Source organism: Hirsutella rhossiliensis (genome assembly GCF_020360975.1).
Source record: "Hirsutella rhossiliensis strain HR02 chromosome Unknown scaffold00004, whole genome shotgun sequence".
Taxonomy (NCBI): domain Eukaryota; kingdom Fungi; phylum Ascomycota; class Sordariomycetes; order Hypocreales; family Ophiocordycipitaceae; genus Hirsutella; species Hirsutella rhossiliensis.
In genome coordinates this window covers 4,541,167-4,560,175 of record NW_025408670.1, presented here as the reverse complement: position 1 = coordinate 4,560,175, position 19,009 = coordinate 4,541,167, and the positions used below count along the sequence as shown (strand labels likewise).

The following is a 19,009-nucleotide window of genomic DNA, read 5'->3' as shown; positions in this document are numbered from 1 at the left end:
AATTTGCGGCTCGAATAAGGGCAGCGGCGTTATTAGTTGCTATTTCTTAGCAACCCGAATCTCGTCTATCTTCTTCTGCAACGAGGGGTCCTCCTTAAGAGATTGTTGTACTATTTCTCGTAGCCTCTTTGAAGGGTTGACTCCTTCGGGTCGGTTTTCCTCGAAGACCTGCCAGCAGTCTTCTAGCCGATGGGGCTTTTTGCACGCTTGGCAGGTAGGTCGATTCCTCCTCGTACGTTGTTTCTTCGAGGAATCCTCGTCCCGGTCCGGAAGGTCTGCTTGAAAACCTACCCCTTGTTGCTGATTTTGACGAAGAGGTTCGATTTCGACTAGTTCCCTGATTTTTCGACTAACGGACTGAAAGGTCTACTGGGGGACTAGTCGGGCCGGTCTGACTAACGGGACCGGGGCCGGGCCCGGAGCAAGAGGCGGAGCCGGGGCCGGGCCTACGGCAGCCGTTGAAGACAGTGTTGATGCTCTCGAGGGAGGTGGAGCCGAAGGAGCAACAGCCGTAGCAGCAGCAGCGGGGGCCGCAGCAATAGGGGCTGCAGCAGCTGCAGGTCGTGCTGTCTGTGTCGAGTGCTGGCCACGAAGGAATAAGACTGCTTGCTGTTGTACTCTGGCAGCCTCTTCGTCTAGTTCCCGGCTAGCTTCTCGAAAGATAGTCGAGTAACCGTCACTAATAGGCTTTATTAGTAGAGATATATCCCGTAGCCACTGGCCGGAAAGAGCTTCTGTTAGGAAGTATTGGTTAGCTTCCTCGAGGATTTCTTCCCACTTAGCTAGCCACGAAGAAGCTAGTAGGTTCCTAGCAGAAAAAGCTCCTAGGTGGGCCGTATAGGTCTTCCTAATACGGTCAGTCATATAACCTCTAGGGAGCTGTCGAGGTCTCGAGCTTTAAAAGCCACTGCCTAGGAGTCTCTTCCTCTCGAAGAGATTAGCTTTACGGCACTAACGGATTCCGTTATCGCCGTACGAGCAGCCGTTAGTAGCTTTGTCTCGTAAAGGTATTCCTTTCGATGACTTTCGTAGTCACCTAAGGCAGCAGAAAAAGCTCTCTGCTGTGCAGAGGTTAGCTCAGAGAAGAGGGTAGCTCCCTCTGCAAAGTCCGTTGCCCTAGGTCGAAGAGGGGGCTCGAGAGGGTCCTGCTTGTCAGAGAAGACTAAATTGTGGATGGTTCTGTCCACACGAGCCCGTAGCTCCTTTACCCATTTATCCCAATCTTGGGGCTCTGCAAGAATCGTCCTACGGACCGTAGGGACGGCAGAGGAGTCGATTTTCGTCATTATTGCGGGGAAAGGTAGAAAAGTCGGTTAAAAATCGGCTTTTCTAGTAAGCGGGGTAAAAGGGAGCCACGAGGGATGCAAGAAGGGTGCCTTTTGCAGCAGCCGGAAGGTACAGGAATACTATTCCTCCCGGGCTCATAACTCTCGCGAAGAGAGATGCGAGAAGTGCATATAAAATGCACGAAGGTGAAAGTAGAAGTAAGGGGTCGGATAGGCAGGGTAGAGATGTTTGAATCTTGCGGGGGCAGCAATTGCAGTAGGGGAGTGATTGTTATATTGCCTTGATTGTCCTTCTTTCCTCTATCCAACGCCCCTATTTATACCCGTCTGGCATCTTAATTAACAAAGAAGATCCTGCTTAAAGAAGCTACTGATGTCCTTTTAACTACCGAGCTTTTTGCCGGTTTTTTCCTTCCTTTGCAGCCGTTTCCGGCATATCCGTCTTATCTCTCGCCACTTTATGCTTTCCCTTATGCCCCCACCCTCCTTTCTGCACCTCTTCTCGGCTCCTTCTTCCACACCGGGTGTTTCTAGCTTCCTTGGTCCCTCTTGCCAAGGGATATCTTCGAGAACTGCGAAATCAGGCCACGCTTCGCGACAATAGTCGCCTTTAAGGTTAAGGGCTATAAATTATTTTTTACTATATAGTCGATCTTATAGTTCTAATATAAGCGGTAATAATACTCGGTCCTTTATTATAATATCGTTTAAGCGTTTATAATTAATAACTAGTTATAGCTTACTATATTTCTTTAAAATAAATATAACTAGGTAGCTTACTTTAGATATTAATATTTATATATATCTCTTTTATAGATTCTTATTAAAGTAGTTATATAGCATTTAAAGTTACTTTTTATTTAAGTTATAAAGTTTATAAAACGTTAGCGTTATTCTATCCTTAAGATAAATTTTATAGTCTTATTAGCTATATTTAAGTAACCCTATTTTAAGTTCTTCCTTAAAGAGTTTATTATATTTTTAGTATTCTTAAAGGATATTCTTTATTCTATCTTATAAGCTTTATTCTTTCTTTTAAAAGCTAGTTTCTCTTAACTTAAGCTCTTTATTAATTTATTTAAGGTCTTTCCTTAAAGTAGTAATAACTCTTTAAATCTTTATATTATATCCTTTATTCTATTTATATTAAATACTAAGTTATATAGCTATATTAATTAGTATATAAGTTTTCTTAGTTGATTTTATTATATCCCTTAGTTTAGTTACTATTTTCGTTTATATCGCTAAAGCCTATAATAATTTACTTAAACGGTTATCCTTTTTATTTTATTTAGTAGCTAAATTATTATAAAATTTTACTTTCTCTTAAATCTACTAGTCCTAGAAACTTATATCTTTATTTTAATATAGCTAGCTAGTTTTCTAGTTAATTAGTAGGTTACTCTCCTATAGCTATAAAAGCCTTAATATAAGGTTATATTCTTTAATATCTATAAATTAAAGTTAACTTATTTATCGTAGCCCTAGATATTAATATTAAGGTAATTAATCTCTATATTAATAATTCTATTATTATAGTTAAAGGCCTCTCCTTTAATATTTATAAGTTTATATAAATCTTTCTTATATCTTTATATAAGTTAGTAACGATTAACGACTTTAAGTAAAACGTAATTACTTATCGCGCTATAGTTTAAAAGTATACGCGCGTAATATCTTATAATTTAAATATCTAATACTATTTAGTTACTATAGCTTACTATTACTATATATAAGGTCCTTAGATCTTATTATATCGTACTAGTTTATAGCCCTTTTATAAATAGTATACCTTATTTTTTACTTAGTCCTTATTTATTTTATTGAGGTATTCTTCTTTAATTTATTATTAATATCGTTCTTTTTTCTTTATATAGTATTATATTAAGGCTTAAGAGACTAATTTCTTATAGCTAATAAAAGATCTCTTATTTCTTAACGCTATATTATTTATATTATATTACTTTATAGTTAATTATATACTATACTTTATAATTCTATTTATTTTTATACTAAAGGTTAAGTTTTTATTTAGCGTCTTTTTATTTTTTATATAGTATTTCTATATCGATTTTTCCTTAGTTAAATATAGCTTATAGATTTTATATATCTCTAAAGGATATCTTATTAATAAACTATAATTATCGCGGTATTTAAGTAGTATACTATAATTAGGTTTTAATAATATAACCTAGTCGTTTAAGTAGCGTTAATCGATTTTCTAGTAGTTTAGTTTTATACTTAAGTAGGGTTTTAAAAGGACTTATCCTTTAAACCTAACTAAGAAAGTATTATATTATGCTTTTATCTAAAGGTATATTATATAATCTAGGTAAACGTATAATATCTATAAAATATACTTATAGTACTTATAAGTAAGTAGTATTTATAGATTATCTTTAAATTTTCCTTATAGTTACTATTCTTATTATAAAGCTATAAAGGTATTAACTATAGCGATAGCTATAGTATAGTCTCCTTTATATAGTACTAATTAATATTAAATTAATATAGCTTATTAGTTTTTTATAGGAATTTAAAGTATTTATTAAGTTTTAATTTTAAGTATTTCTTTAAATTCCTTAAAGTATAAAGCGTATTCTCTAATTATAGTATTTTCCCTTAGTAATAAAGGTAGTAGTATAAGTTCGTTCTTATCTTTTATTTCGCTAAGTATTTCTTATTCTTTAAAGCTTATATTATTAATACTTTATTATTCCCTTTTAAGTTATTATCTAAGTTTTATAAGTATAAAGGCTATATTTATATCTTCTTTATTTTACTATTTATAGACTACTTATTATTAATATCGATTTTTATTTTATATATCTTCCTAGAATCGTTTACTATTCTTATTAATCTAGTCTTATAAGACTCTTTTAAGATAAGGGTATTTTAGTTCTATAAATTTAACTTATTTCTATATTTTAAGATCCCTTTATTATATTATTATAAGGGTTTTCTTTAATAGCTTTAAGAACTATCTAGTACTATACTTATCGCTTAGGTATACTATATATTTATCGTTACAGTATATAGTTTAACTAAGGAGTTTATACTTTAGTTCCTATCTTTTAGTAGCGTTTAGGTATTTCTTACCTTTTAACGCTAGTACTTAGTAGGTTTTCTTTTCTTTTTAAGGTTATTTATATTCTTTAAAGTAATATCTAAGTTTTCTATAGTTAAAATACTTTCCTTTACTTTTTTATATTATATTTAGATCTATCCTACCTAGGTTAGTTATATAGGTATAGGTAATAAGAGTTTCGCGCTTCTTTTTCTAGTTAGCGCGTTAGTTAAATTTATTCTTATAAAAAGGGTTTTAGTTTCCTCTTCCTTATTTCTTCTCTTAGTATCGCGTATACTATTTATCGTTAATTTATACTATTATAGTAATATAATCTAAGAGGTTATTAGGTCGATTTTCTTATAAGGCTCGTCCTTAACTTCTTCTTTAAGCTTATTATAAAATTATAATATAAGAAGTTCGTTATCTTAATTAAGCTTTAAGGTAACTTAATAAAGCTTTATAGTATAATCTAATACTAAGATCCTTTATTAAAGTTCTTAAAGTTTCTATTTAGCTTCTTATTCCTTATTAGTTATTCTAAATACCTTTATAATAGCTTTATTAAATCCTTACAAACTAGTAAAGACTTTATCTATCTTATTATCTTATCGCGCTAGTTAATTATCGAGAAAGTCCCTTATAATAGGTCTAAACTAAGTAAGTACTATTCTAGATAAATAATTTCCTACGTAAAGTACCTTTTCGACTAAGTCTAAGAGTTTAATAAGGTAAAACTATTACGAAAAAGATATAGCCGCTTATTAAATATAAGCGATAGCGTTAATTAACGTATATAGTATACGCGATATACCCCCTTAGGTATACTAGGTTAATTCGTCCTTAGATACTTAGATATCCTAGACTATAAAGGGAATTTTTATATAGGTAGGCCCTATACTAAAACCGCGCTTAATTACGCTAGCGGGACTTAAACTACGGGCCTTTAAGTAATACGCGCTAGGCTAGCTAAAAGAAGTGCGTATATAGTTACTAGGAAGTTCCTAGAGGGGTAACCCCTCCGCCTAGGCTTATAACTATTACGAAAAAGATATAGCCGCTTATTAAATATAAGCGATAGCGTTAATAAACGTATATAGTATACGCGATAAAAACCGGTAGTAGGCCTTAAGTTAGGTAAGAAAGTCTTAAAGCGTGCTATAAGTACTATCGAATAGTCCTAGCTATTTTAGTTTAACTACTTCTCTAAAGTCCCTAACTTATTTATTACCTCCTTTATTCCTAAGTAACTATACCTTATATCGAAGGGTAATAATCTCGCGTATTATATCCTAAGGCAATATAATAGCTTTAAAGTTAGTTAATCTAGCTTACTATATAGGTATATTAATAGTTATAATATTACTTAAAGTAACGCGGTATTATACTAAATAAGAGCTTTTAACGTATAATAACTAGTATTATTCTTAAGGGATAAACCTATTAAGGGGGTTTATATTAGTAGATATAATAAGGCGTAGTCTAAGTAATAATATATATATTACGTTAGTAATAAGTTAGAGGTTATAGACTATAGACTATAACTAGGTAATTAAAATTAAAGATAGAATTATAATAAAGATCTATATTAAAAGCTAGAGAGCTATCTATTTAAAGGAGTAAAAGTAAGTAGCTATATATACTTATAGAGACTATCCTTAGATTATAGGCCTAGCTATAATCCTTAATATTAAATCGTATAAAGCATAGTAATCTTATTAGTCTTAGATTACTTAGATTTCTACGATCCCCTTAAACCTATATCTATTAAATAGTTATACTAACTATTTAGCTATTAGACTATATTATATACTTAATACGGTCGACCGTTAGCGGCTTAGTTGCTATAGTCGTAATACCTAGACGGTTCGACCTACTACCCTTATAGCTATTATAGCCCTTATTACTATAGCTACTACCTATTACTACTATAGCTATTACCCTTTTAGCTCCTTCCTTAAGAGCCTTAACGCTATTATTAACTATAGCTATAGCCCTAGCCCTAGCTCCGCCCCTTACTCTAGGCCTAGCCTTAGTCCTATTAGTTAGACTAGCTTAACTAGTCCTTTAATAGACCTTTTAGTTTATTAGTTAAAAAATTAAAAAATTAGTTAAAATTAAACCTTCTTATTAAAATTAGTAATAAAGGGTAGAAAGGGGGGGTTTTTAAGTAGACCTTTTAAACTAAGATAAGGATTCTTTAAAGAAATAAAAGACTAAATAAAACAGCTGCCTAGCCTATAAATCCCTAGGCTATTAGTTATTATAATACTAATAGGTCTTTAAAGAAAACTAACCTAAAGGATTTAACCCTTTAAAGAGGCTATAAAAAGTAATATAATAGTCTTTTAAGGAGGACCCTTTATTATAAAAGAAGATAAACGAAATTTAGGTTACTAAGAAATAATAATTAATACAGCTGCTTTTATTTAAGCTATAAATTTAAGGAAAAACCGTTAGTATAGTAAACCTAGCCTTTATCTTCCCTATAGATTTATAAGACTACTTATTAAGACCCTTTAATTATCCCTTATAAAATTAGCTATCTTTAACTCTAGTACTTCCCTTAATATCTATAATATACTCTTATAATTCTAGTCCTTTAAAAGGGTATAAAAGGAATACCTTATTACTAGGGAATTAACTATATAGATAGAGGGGTATAGAAAGGTAAATTTTACGATAAAATTACTTAACGCGTTTATATAAATTGTTTAATAAAAAAGGGTAGCTTTTTACTTATAATTTTTAATAAGCCTAATTTCCTTCTACTTTCTTTAAGAAAAAGGAATCTTTTAGGATATAATAACTAAGCCTATAAATCTAGTTTAAAAGAATTAAACGATTAAGCTTATTAAGGAAAAATCCGGTTAATTTATTCTTAAATTCTAACTTATTTTTAAGATAGAATCTCTAAAAAAGTTAGCTTTCCTTAGTAAGAGAAATAGGTCTACTATAAAGGACCCTCTTTTAGTAGCTTAAGGAGATAGTCTTCTTTAATATATATAACTTAATTACCTAAGCCCTCTAGCTTTATATATTATAAAGTAAGTAGAGGTATAGGCTTAGGTACGGTCTATTAAAAGAAGGTTAATAATCAATAAGGGGGAAAAGAAAGAGAAGTATAGGCCTAGCCTATATAAACGCGGAGGCCGCTTATATATAGACTTAGCCTAGACCCTAGTTTAGGCCTATATAGGGTAAAAGCCCTTATATTATATAACCTAAGCTAATAATAAGGTATTTAAATTAAGAGCCTAAAGACTATTAAATATAAATACTATAGCTAAGAAAAGAAAGAGACGAATTTCTAAACGAACCCTTTTATAGCTAGACTAGCTATATAAGGAAATTTAAGTCGACTAAACTAACGTTTCTAAGAACTAAGAAAGCATTATTAAGGTAATATTTTTTATAAACGCTTTTTTAAGGATAGTTTTCCCTTATTTCTTATAGACCTACCTAAGTAAGTATAACTAGTTTGCCCTTTAAGACTTTATTAACTAAATAAAATCCTATATTAGCTATAAAGTAAAGAAGATATAGTTTAATAGAGATCTATTTATAAAGGATATTATAAATTAGCTTTATAATAAGAGTATTTTACCCTTTTTATTAGCACTAAATACCTAGGTCTAAAATAGAGTAATAGAAAGATTAAGGGGTACTATAATAGAAAGGGCCTATATAATAAGACTTAATATAAAGCTTCCTTATAACCTTTAAAGGGAAGTTATTAAGACCGCCTATTACTTATAAAACTAGACCCTTAGAGGGACTACCTAAGGAATAAACTAGAAATCCCCCCTTAAGCTCTTTATAAAAAAGAGGGCCTTACTAGCCTACCTTTATACTTATAGCTATAAGGTATATACTAGAACTACTAATATATAGCTAAAAAGAAAAAAGAAAGGAAAGCTTAATTTTAAAGCCTTTATTAGTTACCTCGTTAGCTATAATTCTATAAATATCTTTTAGATCTAGATTCCTTTTATATAGAGGGTTATTTTAACTAAGGATATAATTTTCGATAAATTTAGCTTTTTCGATAAAAAGAGGGATTAATAGCCCCGTTTACTCTTATAACGTTAGCTAATTTAAAAGATCTAAATCCCCCCTTCTTAATAGTCTTAAGAAGAGCTCTTAAATAAGGAAATAAAAAAAGAAACTAACGTTAAAGTAGTTAAAGACAACGCTAACTTTAAAGAAAAGGAAGCTACTAAATTAAATAATCTATATAAAGAAGGAGACTATAAGAAAGTAGTATAGCTAAAATACGTTTACCTCCCTATACTTCCTCCTATATATAAAGAAGATCTAAAAGTAGCTTTTTTAGTTAGTTATCCTATCTTAACCTTTAAGGAGGTAAGAAAGGTACCTTTCTTAAAGGATTACCTAGCTACTTTTTTATCCTTACTTTAAGAAGTAAAGGAAGGTATAAGGCCTAATATAAAAGAAAACTAACCTCTCCTTTATTTTAACTGTTTTTCTAACTTTTATCTAACGCCTATAAAAAATAGTTCTTATAGAGTATTTATAGTAAGCTAGCTCTTTAAGCTATAGCTATTAGGAAGGAAGGTATATAAAAGAGACCTCCTAGACTTACTAGTAAACTAAAAGTAGCTAGAAAAACACCCCTTTAAAGACTAGTTTTTCTAGGCCTAGAAAGATTACTTAGCCTTATATAAAAAGATAGAGTCTTTTAAAGAGGTCCTTAAGAAAAAGGTAAGAGGAAAATAAGTCCTTAGCTATAAGTAGGTCTTTATCTATAAGACTAATAAATATAGCTTCCTTTAAAAGTATAAAGCCTAGCTAGTTATCTATAGGAATTAATAGGAAAAAGGGGATCTACCTACTAAGGCAACTACCTTAGTAAGGATATCTTTTCGGACCCTTATAGCTATAGTAGTAGAATTCGACCTCGAACTTAATTAAATAAATATAGTTAACGCCTTTATTAACTACCTACTTAAGGAAAAAGAAGTTATTTATATATAACTTCCTCTTAGTTTCTAATAACTAAGAAAGGTTTTATAGCTTAGGAAAGCTTTATATAGACTATAAAGATTACCCTTTCTTTAGTAATAGTATTTAATAGGTTCCCTTAAAGCCTTAGGCTTTAAGAAAGTCCCTTAGGAACTATATATAATATAGAAGGGTAAAATCACGGTCTTTTTCTATATTAATAATATTATCTAAGCTTACCTAAGAGAGGAAGAAGCTGTTATAAGGGAGGCTATAAAAGGCTTATAATAAAGGTATAAAATAACTAGGCTAAGGGAGCTAAAGTAGTTCCTAGGGATTTAAATCCTTTAAAATAGGTCCTAATAGACTATCTAGCTTACTTAGGACGCCTATATCGATAAGGTCGCTTATAAATTCCTCCTTAATTCCCTTAATAAGAAGCTTCCCTTTATACTTATATTAGATAAAAAGCTTTTATATAATCTATCCTTTTAAGCTAGGGAGTAAGAAAAACACTAATATTAATAAAAGGTAAGCTCCTTACTTTTCTTAGCTATTTCTATTAGACCGGATATCTCTTTTACGGTCTCTTAGCTAGCTAAGTATAACTAAAATCCTAGCCCTAGGCACTAAGAAGTAGTAGACTAAGCTATCCTTTATCTCTATTTAACGAGATTATATAGTTTACGCCTAAGAGGGTAGGGAAGGAAACTAGCTACTAAAATCTTCCTTTATTTAAGCGATTCGTCCTTTATAGATAATTTATTAAATAGAAAGAGCTTATAGGGGTATACTATATCCTTTTTTAAAGGAACTATTACTTAGAGAGCTTCAAAGTAAGCTATTATTACTACTTTAAGTATAGAGGTAAAGCTACTAGCTTTTTTAAAAGCATTAAAAAAAGCGATTTTCCTTAGCTAGCTACTAATATCTTTATAATTATAAATTCTATCCCTATTAGCTATAGAATATAATAATATATAAACTATATAAATTCTTATAAAGGAAAATAGTAAGCTATTAACTAAGCTATAGTATATTAATATCTACTAGTATTAGTTACGCTAAGAGGTTTAAAGGGTACTTATTTCTATTTATTAAGTTTTAATAGTATTAATAAAAGTAAACGGTCTTATAAAGCCTCTATTAAAGTAGAAGCTAGCTGTCTTTTTATAGTAAATTAGGCTAGAAAACGTTTATAAGAAGCTATCCTTAAAAGCCCGCCTTAAGAGTCTATAAGAGGAGCTAATAGCCCGGACGAGAAGGTAACGTCTATAGCTAAAGAAAGGAAGAGGTCTTCCTTTTAAAGGGCCCCTTATTTAATTAGGTTTCTCCCTTCTAAGAATACCCCCTTTTTTATAGGACTATCCCCTCTTTAGACCCCTATTCCTTAAGTAGGTCTAAAAGAGCCTAGGGACCTAAAAGGGCCCTTACTTTCCTCGAGTAAAGGGATAAGTATAAAGCTAAGAACCTCCTCTATACGCTTACTAGCTTAAAGCTATATTAGCTATGCCCTTACTATAAGGGCAAGCTATCTCTTAGGGGGTATATCGCGAAGCATAGCCTAATTTTATAGTTCTTAGAGATATCCCTTAGTAAGAGGGACTAAGGAAGCTAAAAATACCCGGTATAAAAGAAGGAAGAAGGAGCTAAAAAGATATATAAAGAGGAGGGTAGGGGTAGAAGGGGAAGTAGAAGTAGCGATAGCTTCCTATAAAGGTAGCGAAAGATAAGACGGATATACCGGCAACGGCTAGAAAGGAGGGGAAAACTTAGTAAAAATCTCGGTAGTTAAAAGGATATTAGTAGCTTCTTTAAGCAGGACCTTCTTTATTAATTAAGATACTAGATAGGTATAAAGAGGGGCGTTAGATAGAGGAAAGAAGGATAATTAAGGCAATATAATAATTACTCCCCTACCGTAATTACTGCCCCCGTAAGAATTAAATATCTCTGCCCTGCCTATCCGACCCCTTACTTTTACTTTTACCTTCGTGCATTTTATATATACTTCTCATATCTCTCTACGCGAGATTTATATAAAGATCCTTTTTTACTTTACTAAGCTATAATAGCTAAACCTTTATCTTATACCTTAGTCCTTTCTTAGGTATCTATAGTTACTTTTCTTTCTCGTAAGGGGAAGTAGAAGCGGCGATAGCCTCCTATAGAGGTAGCGAACCTATCCGTCTAGAGCTATCCCGGCTGATAAAAACTAGCTTTACTCTAGCAACGAAGACTCTGCGCTATCGCCATAATATAGCGTCGTAGTCGAAATCTGAGTAGTGTTATTGTTATACAAGGAGAGGCACGGACGGTATAGATAACTGAGCGACGATAGGGCAGAAGATCCCCTGTGAATCGGGCAACGAAAGACTCTTGATTCTCTAGCTAAGTAATGATAAAAAGTTGGCTTCTTATACTTCTGATTTTAGGTTGAGTGGCGATTTCGCCACCCAGGCAGCTTAGCTGATGATGTCATCTAGAAGGTTCGAATCCATCACTAATATGACATTACGAACTGCCAGATGCCTGTTAGGCAGCAGTTAATGAGCGTCCTGATCTTGACATATCCTCCGGGCGCAATACAAATCACTATCATGATCATATCAGCCCGCCATGACTGTAGAATCCTCTAGAGACAGGCAGTCTCCTCTGACACAAATAGCTCCATTAAACGATAACGCGGAGACGAGGTATGAAAGTGAGTAATACCCTTTGCATACGCATCAAAGTTCGCATAGTACTCGGGCGCGCCGGCTAGAGCGATAAGTACGCGCTCGCGGATGCGTATGCCCTCGTCAGCCAAGGTACGCATCGCAACTAGCACGTCCACGTCGTCCCTCTGGGCGCGCATGTCAATGTAGTTTCCCTTCTCACCGGCCAACAGCTCCTTATAGAAGGAGATAACGTCGTTGACAATGTTGGTAAAGAGGATAACATCAGGGATGACTTGTACATACTTCTCGAACCCGCCCGTGCACGTGGGCAGCTTCGAGTCCGAGGCGCATGCCAGCGCTAGCAGCGCATACATGGGTGATAGCCCCGTCTTAAAGCGCAGCCAATCCGGGAAACCAGGCGTCTCCAGTTGCGAATTGGTGTCCTTGGCTAGCGACTCGATGCCGATGCCGTTGCAAAAGTCGTAGCAGGCTACGACGATCATGTTGGCAACAAGCGGGTCGAAGTGCTGCCATAGGCGTGGTATCAGCTCACGAGCGTACCAGTCGAGCACTGGGTCTCCGCATGGCTGGCTGGTGGCAACATTGAGCTGCAGGCGCCGTAGAACGTCGGGCTTATGTTCGAGTATATCTTCGGCGTGGAAGAAAAAAATGGTGAGCTGCGCTACTATGACCTGATAATCGACCGGATGTGACGGCGTGAAGTCAACTGCCACATAGCACGACAGATTGAACTGGTCTTTGGAGTTGATTAGATGCCAGTGCTCTCGGAGACTTGATGACTCCAACTCCAAAACTACCGCCTCACGGAGCTTGCTAACAGACGTCAAGCTAAGTGCATCGGCGTCTATCTCGCGACCACCCGTGACCCCTTTAACGAAGTATGATAGAGTCTCTCGGATAGTAGCGCGAGATAACTATTCCTCAAGTAAGTTCTATGTTATTAACTATATTTAATATATCGGACTGGTGGAAAGTTTAGAAGCATACCTTATTTAGCGCCATTATATTAATATGAGCATGCAGGTGAAGGGAATTCTACCGAAGATGAGATACTTAGGTTAGGGGCTAGTATCGCTTAAGGATCAGTTAAGCTTTTAATAAAAGACGAGATACTAAGGTTAGGGGTTGGTATTACTTAAGGAGCAGTTAAGCTTTTTATATAAATTATAGGAGAACAATTTCTTAAGCTAAGGAGAGGCAAAGTATTAAGATTCTAATAGCCTAGGAATGGGAACTAGCTGCGAAATCTATACCCTAAGGAGAATAGAGCTACGAATATAGTTAGGCTTAATTACCGCTAATCTAATATATACTAAACACTTAGATGCCTAAGCATAGGAATGCGCACTTTAGTAAGAAACAGCTTAACTGCATAGCTATCTAGATCCCCTTTTATAATATGCTAGTAAGCTTAGGGGCTTAGGGGTAGGAGTATAGCGAGCTAAGTAGATCTCTAAACGCTCTTAAACGTTTAATGCTCGTATGATTAATTAAAACTATAAATTCCAGTGCATAGAGTTATTCTAAATAAGCTCTAGCCTATTAAATTTATAGATATCTCTGCTAATAATAATAGTAGTAAATTCTTTATAGTACTATAGAGTAAGCTAAATATAAAGCTAAACCTTCTTTAGCTTTCTACTATCTAAAAGATATCTATAATAACCGCTAAAAGCTTTATTTTAAAGCTCTTAAAGGTAAGATAGTAATATAAGTTTTTTTAAGGTATCTTTATATAATTAATCTTTCTTATTATATTAAATATAACTTATATAATAAAAATAAGATTTAAGATATATTCTAGAGCTATTAATAGTATTACTAAATATAAAAACGCTTCCTTAACGTTCTTAGCCTTAATAATTATAAGGAAAGGTATCTTCCTACTAAAAATAAAGTAGCTATAATATATATTCCTTACTATATAAGCTAATAGTAGTATATTAATTATAGAAAGAATTCCTATCTTATAAATTTAGAAACGCTTCTTAATTTTTATACTATTATATATTAAAAGGATTACTAGTTATTGTTTATTTAATAATTAAAGAAATAGCGCCTAGCTTATAATAAGCTTAAAATATACTAAGATCTTTAATATAATAAGCCTCCTTTAAATATAAATAATGCTAGAACTAAGATACTTATAGTTATATAAAGACTATTACTAAGTCTATTAGATCTTAGGCTTATAGAAGCTTAAAGCCGGTCTAAAAATATACTCCGGTTTAGCTATAACTTTCTATAAAAGACTATGTATTTACTAATAAATAGCGAGAAGGATTATTACCTTAAAACCTCTTTTATATACTAATATACTATTAATAAATTCCGTTAAAAACTCTACCTTATATTCCTTCTTTCCTTTTATTATATAGTATTATATAATTCCTTAGTTTCTTAAAATTCTATTATTACTTATATACCTTAAGAGGTTATAAGCTTAGCTTACTCCTTTTAAGTTAGGAAATTAACTATATATAGAAACCTTTAAAATTCCTCTTTAAAAAATCTAGCTAAAGTTTTACTATAAATAAAAAAGGGATATTAAGATTATACTAGTAACTTATTTAAAGGTATCTAGAACTTTAGCGTTAAAAATAAGAGGGAAAAACTAAAGTACTTAAAGGAAAACCCTCCCTTCTTTTATAGCTAGTCTGCCTTTATATAAGGTCGCGGTTATAATATATAAAAAACTTATACTAGCTATCTTTAGTCTTATTTAATTAGTCGGAATTATATTAGCCCTACTATAAAGTAACCTTAGAAAGTAACTCCTTTATATATATAGGGTATATAGTATTAATTAGTAGTATAAGCGTTTTTAGTTAATAGTTAATTATATAATTATCCTAAACCTTATCTTAAAATAATATCTTCCTAAGCTCTACCTTATTTTTTTTACTATAAGGCTTAGCGGGCTATTTTACTTATACTAGCCTTTAGCTAGGCCGGTAGTCGGGTTATCGTACTAGGTTCGCGCCGTACTTATAGAGTTATTAGTATCGGCCCTAGGTTTTTATTTTTCCCGGTTAAGGGGCCTAGACTAAGGTTAAGTAAAGGCCCTAATAAATTCGTCGCTAGGTCTAGGTAGGCGAGGTCTAGGCCGGCTTACTTATAGCGGGGCTAGACTACTAGTATATTTATAAGCACTTTTAGAAGCGCTAATTAGCTAATTAATAAGTAGGTTAGTATAGTCTACTAGTCTAACTTAAAATTAATTATACCCTTAGCCGGATTTAAACTAACTCTAGCATTATAGCTACTAGTCCTCCTAGGTATATAACTACTATACTATAGGGGAAATAAAAGAGGGATAAGGTAATTAATTAATGCTAGCTAAAGGAAAGGGGGGGGGAATGCCCTATATAAAACTAGTAAAAATGGAGAAAGGGGACGCGTAAGCCGGACGTCGTACGGCTGGGCACGTGACTAGCTAACCACGGCGACATCCTTCCTTTTTGCATTAAATTGCCCCCTCACAAAGAAAAGAAAGACTGCCTATAGTCTTATCTAGTGGGCCGTGCGTATGGCAGGGCTGTGTGTGTGGGCAGCGGAGGTCGTTGGACTGCTTGGTCGGGCGGCGAGGAACGCGGCCGCCGTGGGCAGCAGAGGTCGTTGTGTGAGACCGGCCGTAGGCGGCACAGGTCATCGGGCCGGGCGGCGAGGATCGCGGCCGCCGCCGGCACGAAGGTTCCAATTAGGTCCCGGGGCCGTGGGTACGGGCGGAATAATCAGACGTGGCCATAGTTGATGCTTACGGCCGACGAGAGAGTCGGGCGCTTGCTAGTGCGTGCGGCCGACGAGTCAGTCGCTGCTGGTGCGGCAGTCAATTGACTGCTGCTGGTGCGGCGTGCGGTCGACGGGAGAGTCGGGCGCTGCTGGTGGGAAGATAAGAGAATAACTTCCCGTCTGCAAAGGCAGAAGTCATCCGCGGCGGTAAGAGCGGCGGCGGGCAAAGTCGACTACGGCGGCATAAGGCGGCGGTAGGAAAAGCCTCTTTAAGCTTATATAGCTTAATCTTTACTCTTATATAAGAGAGCTAGGAATTGCTACTACTTACTATAAATAAAAGAGGGATAAGGTAATTCTTAAGTAGATACTTAAGAGTATAGTAAAAGAAATAAGGGAATAGAAAGGTAAATTTAGTAATTTATATCTTAGTCTATATATTAAGATAAGAGAGGGGCTTATATAAGTATAGTAACTATATATAGCTAGCTAAAAGAAGGTATTAAGATATTCCTATACTTAAGTTAGGCTTATATTATATCCTTAAGCTAAGGGAGTTATATTATTTAAGTAAGCTCCTTTATATATAACTATTATAAAGTATAGCTTAATTTTATAGTTCTTAGAGATATCCTTAAGTAAGAGGGATTTAGGGAGCTAAAAATACTAGTAATAGAAAAAGAAAGAAGGAGCTAAAAAGAGGTACCCCTTTAGCTAAGTAAAGACTATACTAAGGTTATAAGTAAGAATACTAGCTAGTTAAAACAGCCTACTATAAAGGGTATATATTTTTATTAGTAAATAAAGCTATAATAAAAGTCTTTTATTTTTATTTTTATATTATTACTTATATATAGCCTTTAAGGCTATAGCGAAGCTAATAAGGGCCTAGGCTCTTATTAATAGTCCTAGCTAGCTATAAAGCCTAAGGGCTTATAACTAATTAAGGAAAGGGTAGCTATAAAGGTTAAGATAAAGGAAAGGTTAGTTTAATTCCTCTTATTTTAACAGTGACTATAGCACACACCTAAAGATATACCCACGCTAACGGCAACAGCAGTAGCTAGATACCGAAGGACGAGGGAGTCTAAAGGGAACGAAGGAAAAGAGAAAGCACTAGGTAGGGCAAGGCAAAGGCAAAGAGGGCTAAAAAGGTATATTAGCAAAAGAGGATATAGAAGAAGATATCGATGCTAATACTATCTGCTAGCTAAGGAGGAAAAGAGACCTCTTTTATAGACCGAATTTTCCCTCCTTCTTCCCTAGACGAATAGGGGCCAAGGGATCATCTAATTAAGAAGAGGGCTAGCCAGAGACTCTGCCAAGGATCCTGCTAAGGACCCTGCCAAAGACTCTGCTGCGCGGGCTATGTGTGTTCCTTGGGGTATAGATGCCCCCGTCAAACTCCTCCATAATAAAGAACAGACGCCCTCGTCTGCTAGGTAAGCAAGCAGGCAGGCAACAGCCAAGGAATAAAGAAATAGACAAGCAGGCAAGCAGGCAAGCAGCTAAGCAGCCAAGCAGCTAAGCAGCCAAGCAGCCAAGCAGCCAAGAAACAGCCCAACGGGAGACCAAGGAATAGACCAAGCAGCGGGCCAAGGAATAGGCTAACGAGAGACCAAGGGATAGACCAAGCAACGGGCTAATAGGCTAACTAGAGACCAACGGTGAGAAATAGCAATAGAAGAAGAAAAAGAGATCCTTATAGGTAAAGGAAAGAAGAAGCTAACGAGGAAGGTAGAGGAAAGAAATCTTAAAGGAAGAAGGGGGGGAAAGTCCTTAGAGAAATAAGTCCCTGCACATAGAAATGGGCACCCCCCTGTTTTGGGCACCCCAAAAAAATCACGACCATTTTCAACACCATTAATTCAATCCCTTCTCACTGCCCACCACCGTGCACTACGATACAATCGTCACCTATTTCTGAAACCTCAGCTTCGGTTTCATCAGATTCTTCATTCTCAGCTGCGTTCACCTCCTCCTGCGCCCGTCGTATTGCCTCAATATTGGCGAACCTCGAATTCGGGCTCGTGACCACCTCTTCCTTTTTTCGGCTTGACGGCCGCCAATTGTGTTTCCAGTGCCTGAATCTGCAATTGAGCTTTGCTAAAAGGCCATCCTTCTCGTCAAACCCTTTGTGATCTTCCTGAACAGCAATCTCTTCGTGGGCACGTCGTCGTCTAGCTGGTTGAATTGAACTACCTGAACCTTCAGATCTTGCGAGCGCCTCGGGGTCGACCACGCAATCTGGGATGTGTCTGATTGCCAGTCACTGGTGGGTAAGTGGCTATTGAATGCATTGGCCACATTTTTCGCGTTCTTTTGCGTCTGTTGCTGTTCTCCAGCAGAAGAGGGCTCAAAGTGGCTTCGCCATCGACACCGGCCACAAACCCGTCGCTTCCAGCCACCCTGATGTTTGACACAGTGAGCGCTTGCTCGCGTGCTTTGGTAGCAGGAAAGAAAGTTTTGCTTGCCGACTGGGCTTGAATCGGTCAGGAGGCTGAGAAATCCGACCTGTTTGCGGTAGTAGTGCTTAAGAGCGGAGAAGACAGACAAATCGAGCGGTTGCAACACATGAGAGGTATGGGGAGGTAAGAAAGAAGGTGAATCTGATGCTGGTAGCATAGATACATGAAGTCACCCGTCTCGTGACTTCCGTGGCCGTCAAATACTAGCAGTCTTCGCCCCGAGGGGTCGGGTGGCTGGTTTTTTGAAATGAACCCTTTTCCGAGCCACTCCACCGCAGTTTGGTCCGAAGTCCAGCCGTTCTTTGTCGCAGTGAATTGCCAGTCACTAAAAGTACTGAGATCTTCTGGGAACCACTGTTGCTGGACCGATTTGCCCTTGAAAATGACGAGTGGAGGGAGGAAGGTGCCGGCAGCGGACACGCACTCGATGAACGACGTCCAGACCCGAGAACCAGGCGTCTTCTTTTGTACAGATCGTTTTTCAGCACTGCCAACGACCAGGCCATTCTCCCCAAGTCCTTCCATGATGCCTGCTTCATCCATGTTGTACCTGTTCTCCGGCTTAATAGCCAGAATCTCGGGAAGGAAGAAATTGTTGAACCAAGGCCGAATTACCTCGGTAGAAGCGCCGTTGACACGCGCAGAGTCTCTGTGATGGCACTTCTGGGTCCGAACTGCAGGATTTCGTCTTAAAAATGCTTGCATCCAGTGTTTTCCGAGCGGTGTGGTCTCCTTTGACGGCGAGCATGCGCTGCGCGAACTGCCTGATCTGCGAGTGAGTGGGAGGAAGGCCCAAGGCGTCCTGAATGA

At 35.7% G+C, this 19,009-nt stretch overlaps 2 protein-coding genes across 2 annotated transcripts; both read right to left on the bottom strand.

Annotated features, from left to right (window-relative positions):
• Positions 1-11,953: 11,953 nt before the first annotated feature.
• HRG_04754 (trichodiene synthase (TRI5) domain-containing protein) lies at positions 11,954-12,481 on the bottom strand (the record flags this gene model as incomplete). Its single annotated transcript, XM_044863225.1, has 1 exon — positions 11,954-12,481. One exon carries the CDS (start codon positions 12,479-12,481, stop codon positions 11,954-11,956), a length of 528 nt encoding a protein of 175 aa, XP_044721839.1.
• A 5,742-nt stretch (positions 12,482-18,223) lies between these two features.
• HRG_04753 (DDE superfamily endonuclease domain-containing protein) lies at positions 18,224-18,742 on the bottom strand (the record flags this gene model as incomplete). The annotated part of the gene is made up of 2 exons (XM_044863224.1): positions 18,224-18,245; positions 18,306-18,742. 2 exons carry the CDS (start codon positions 18,740-18,742, stop codon positions 18,224-18,226), a joined length of 459 nt encoding a protein of 152 aa, XP_044721838.1.
• Between the last annotated feature and the right edge of the window lie 267 nt (positions 18,743-19,009).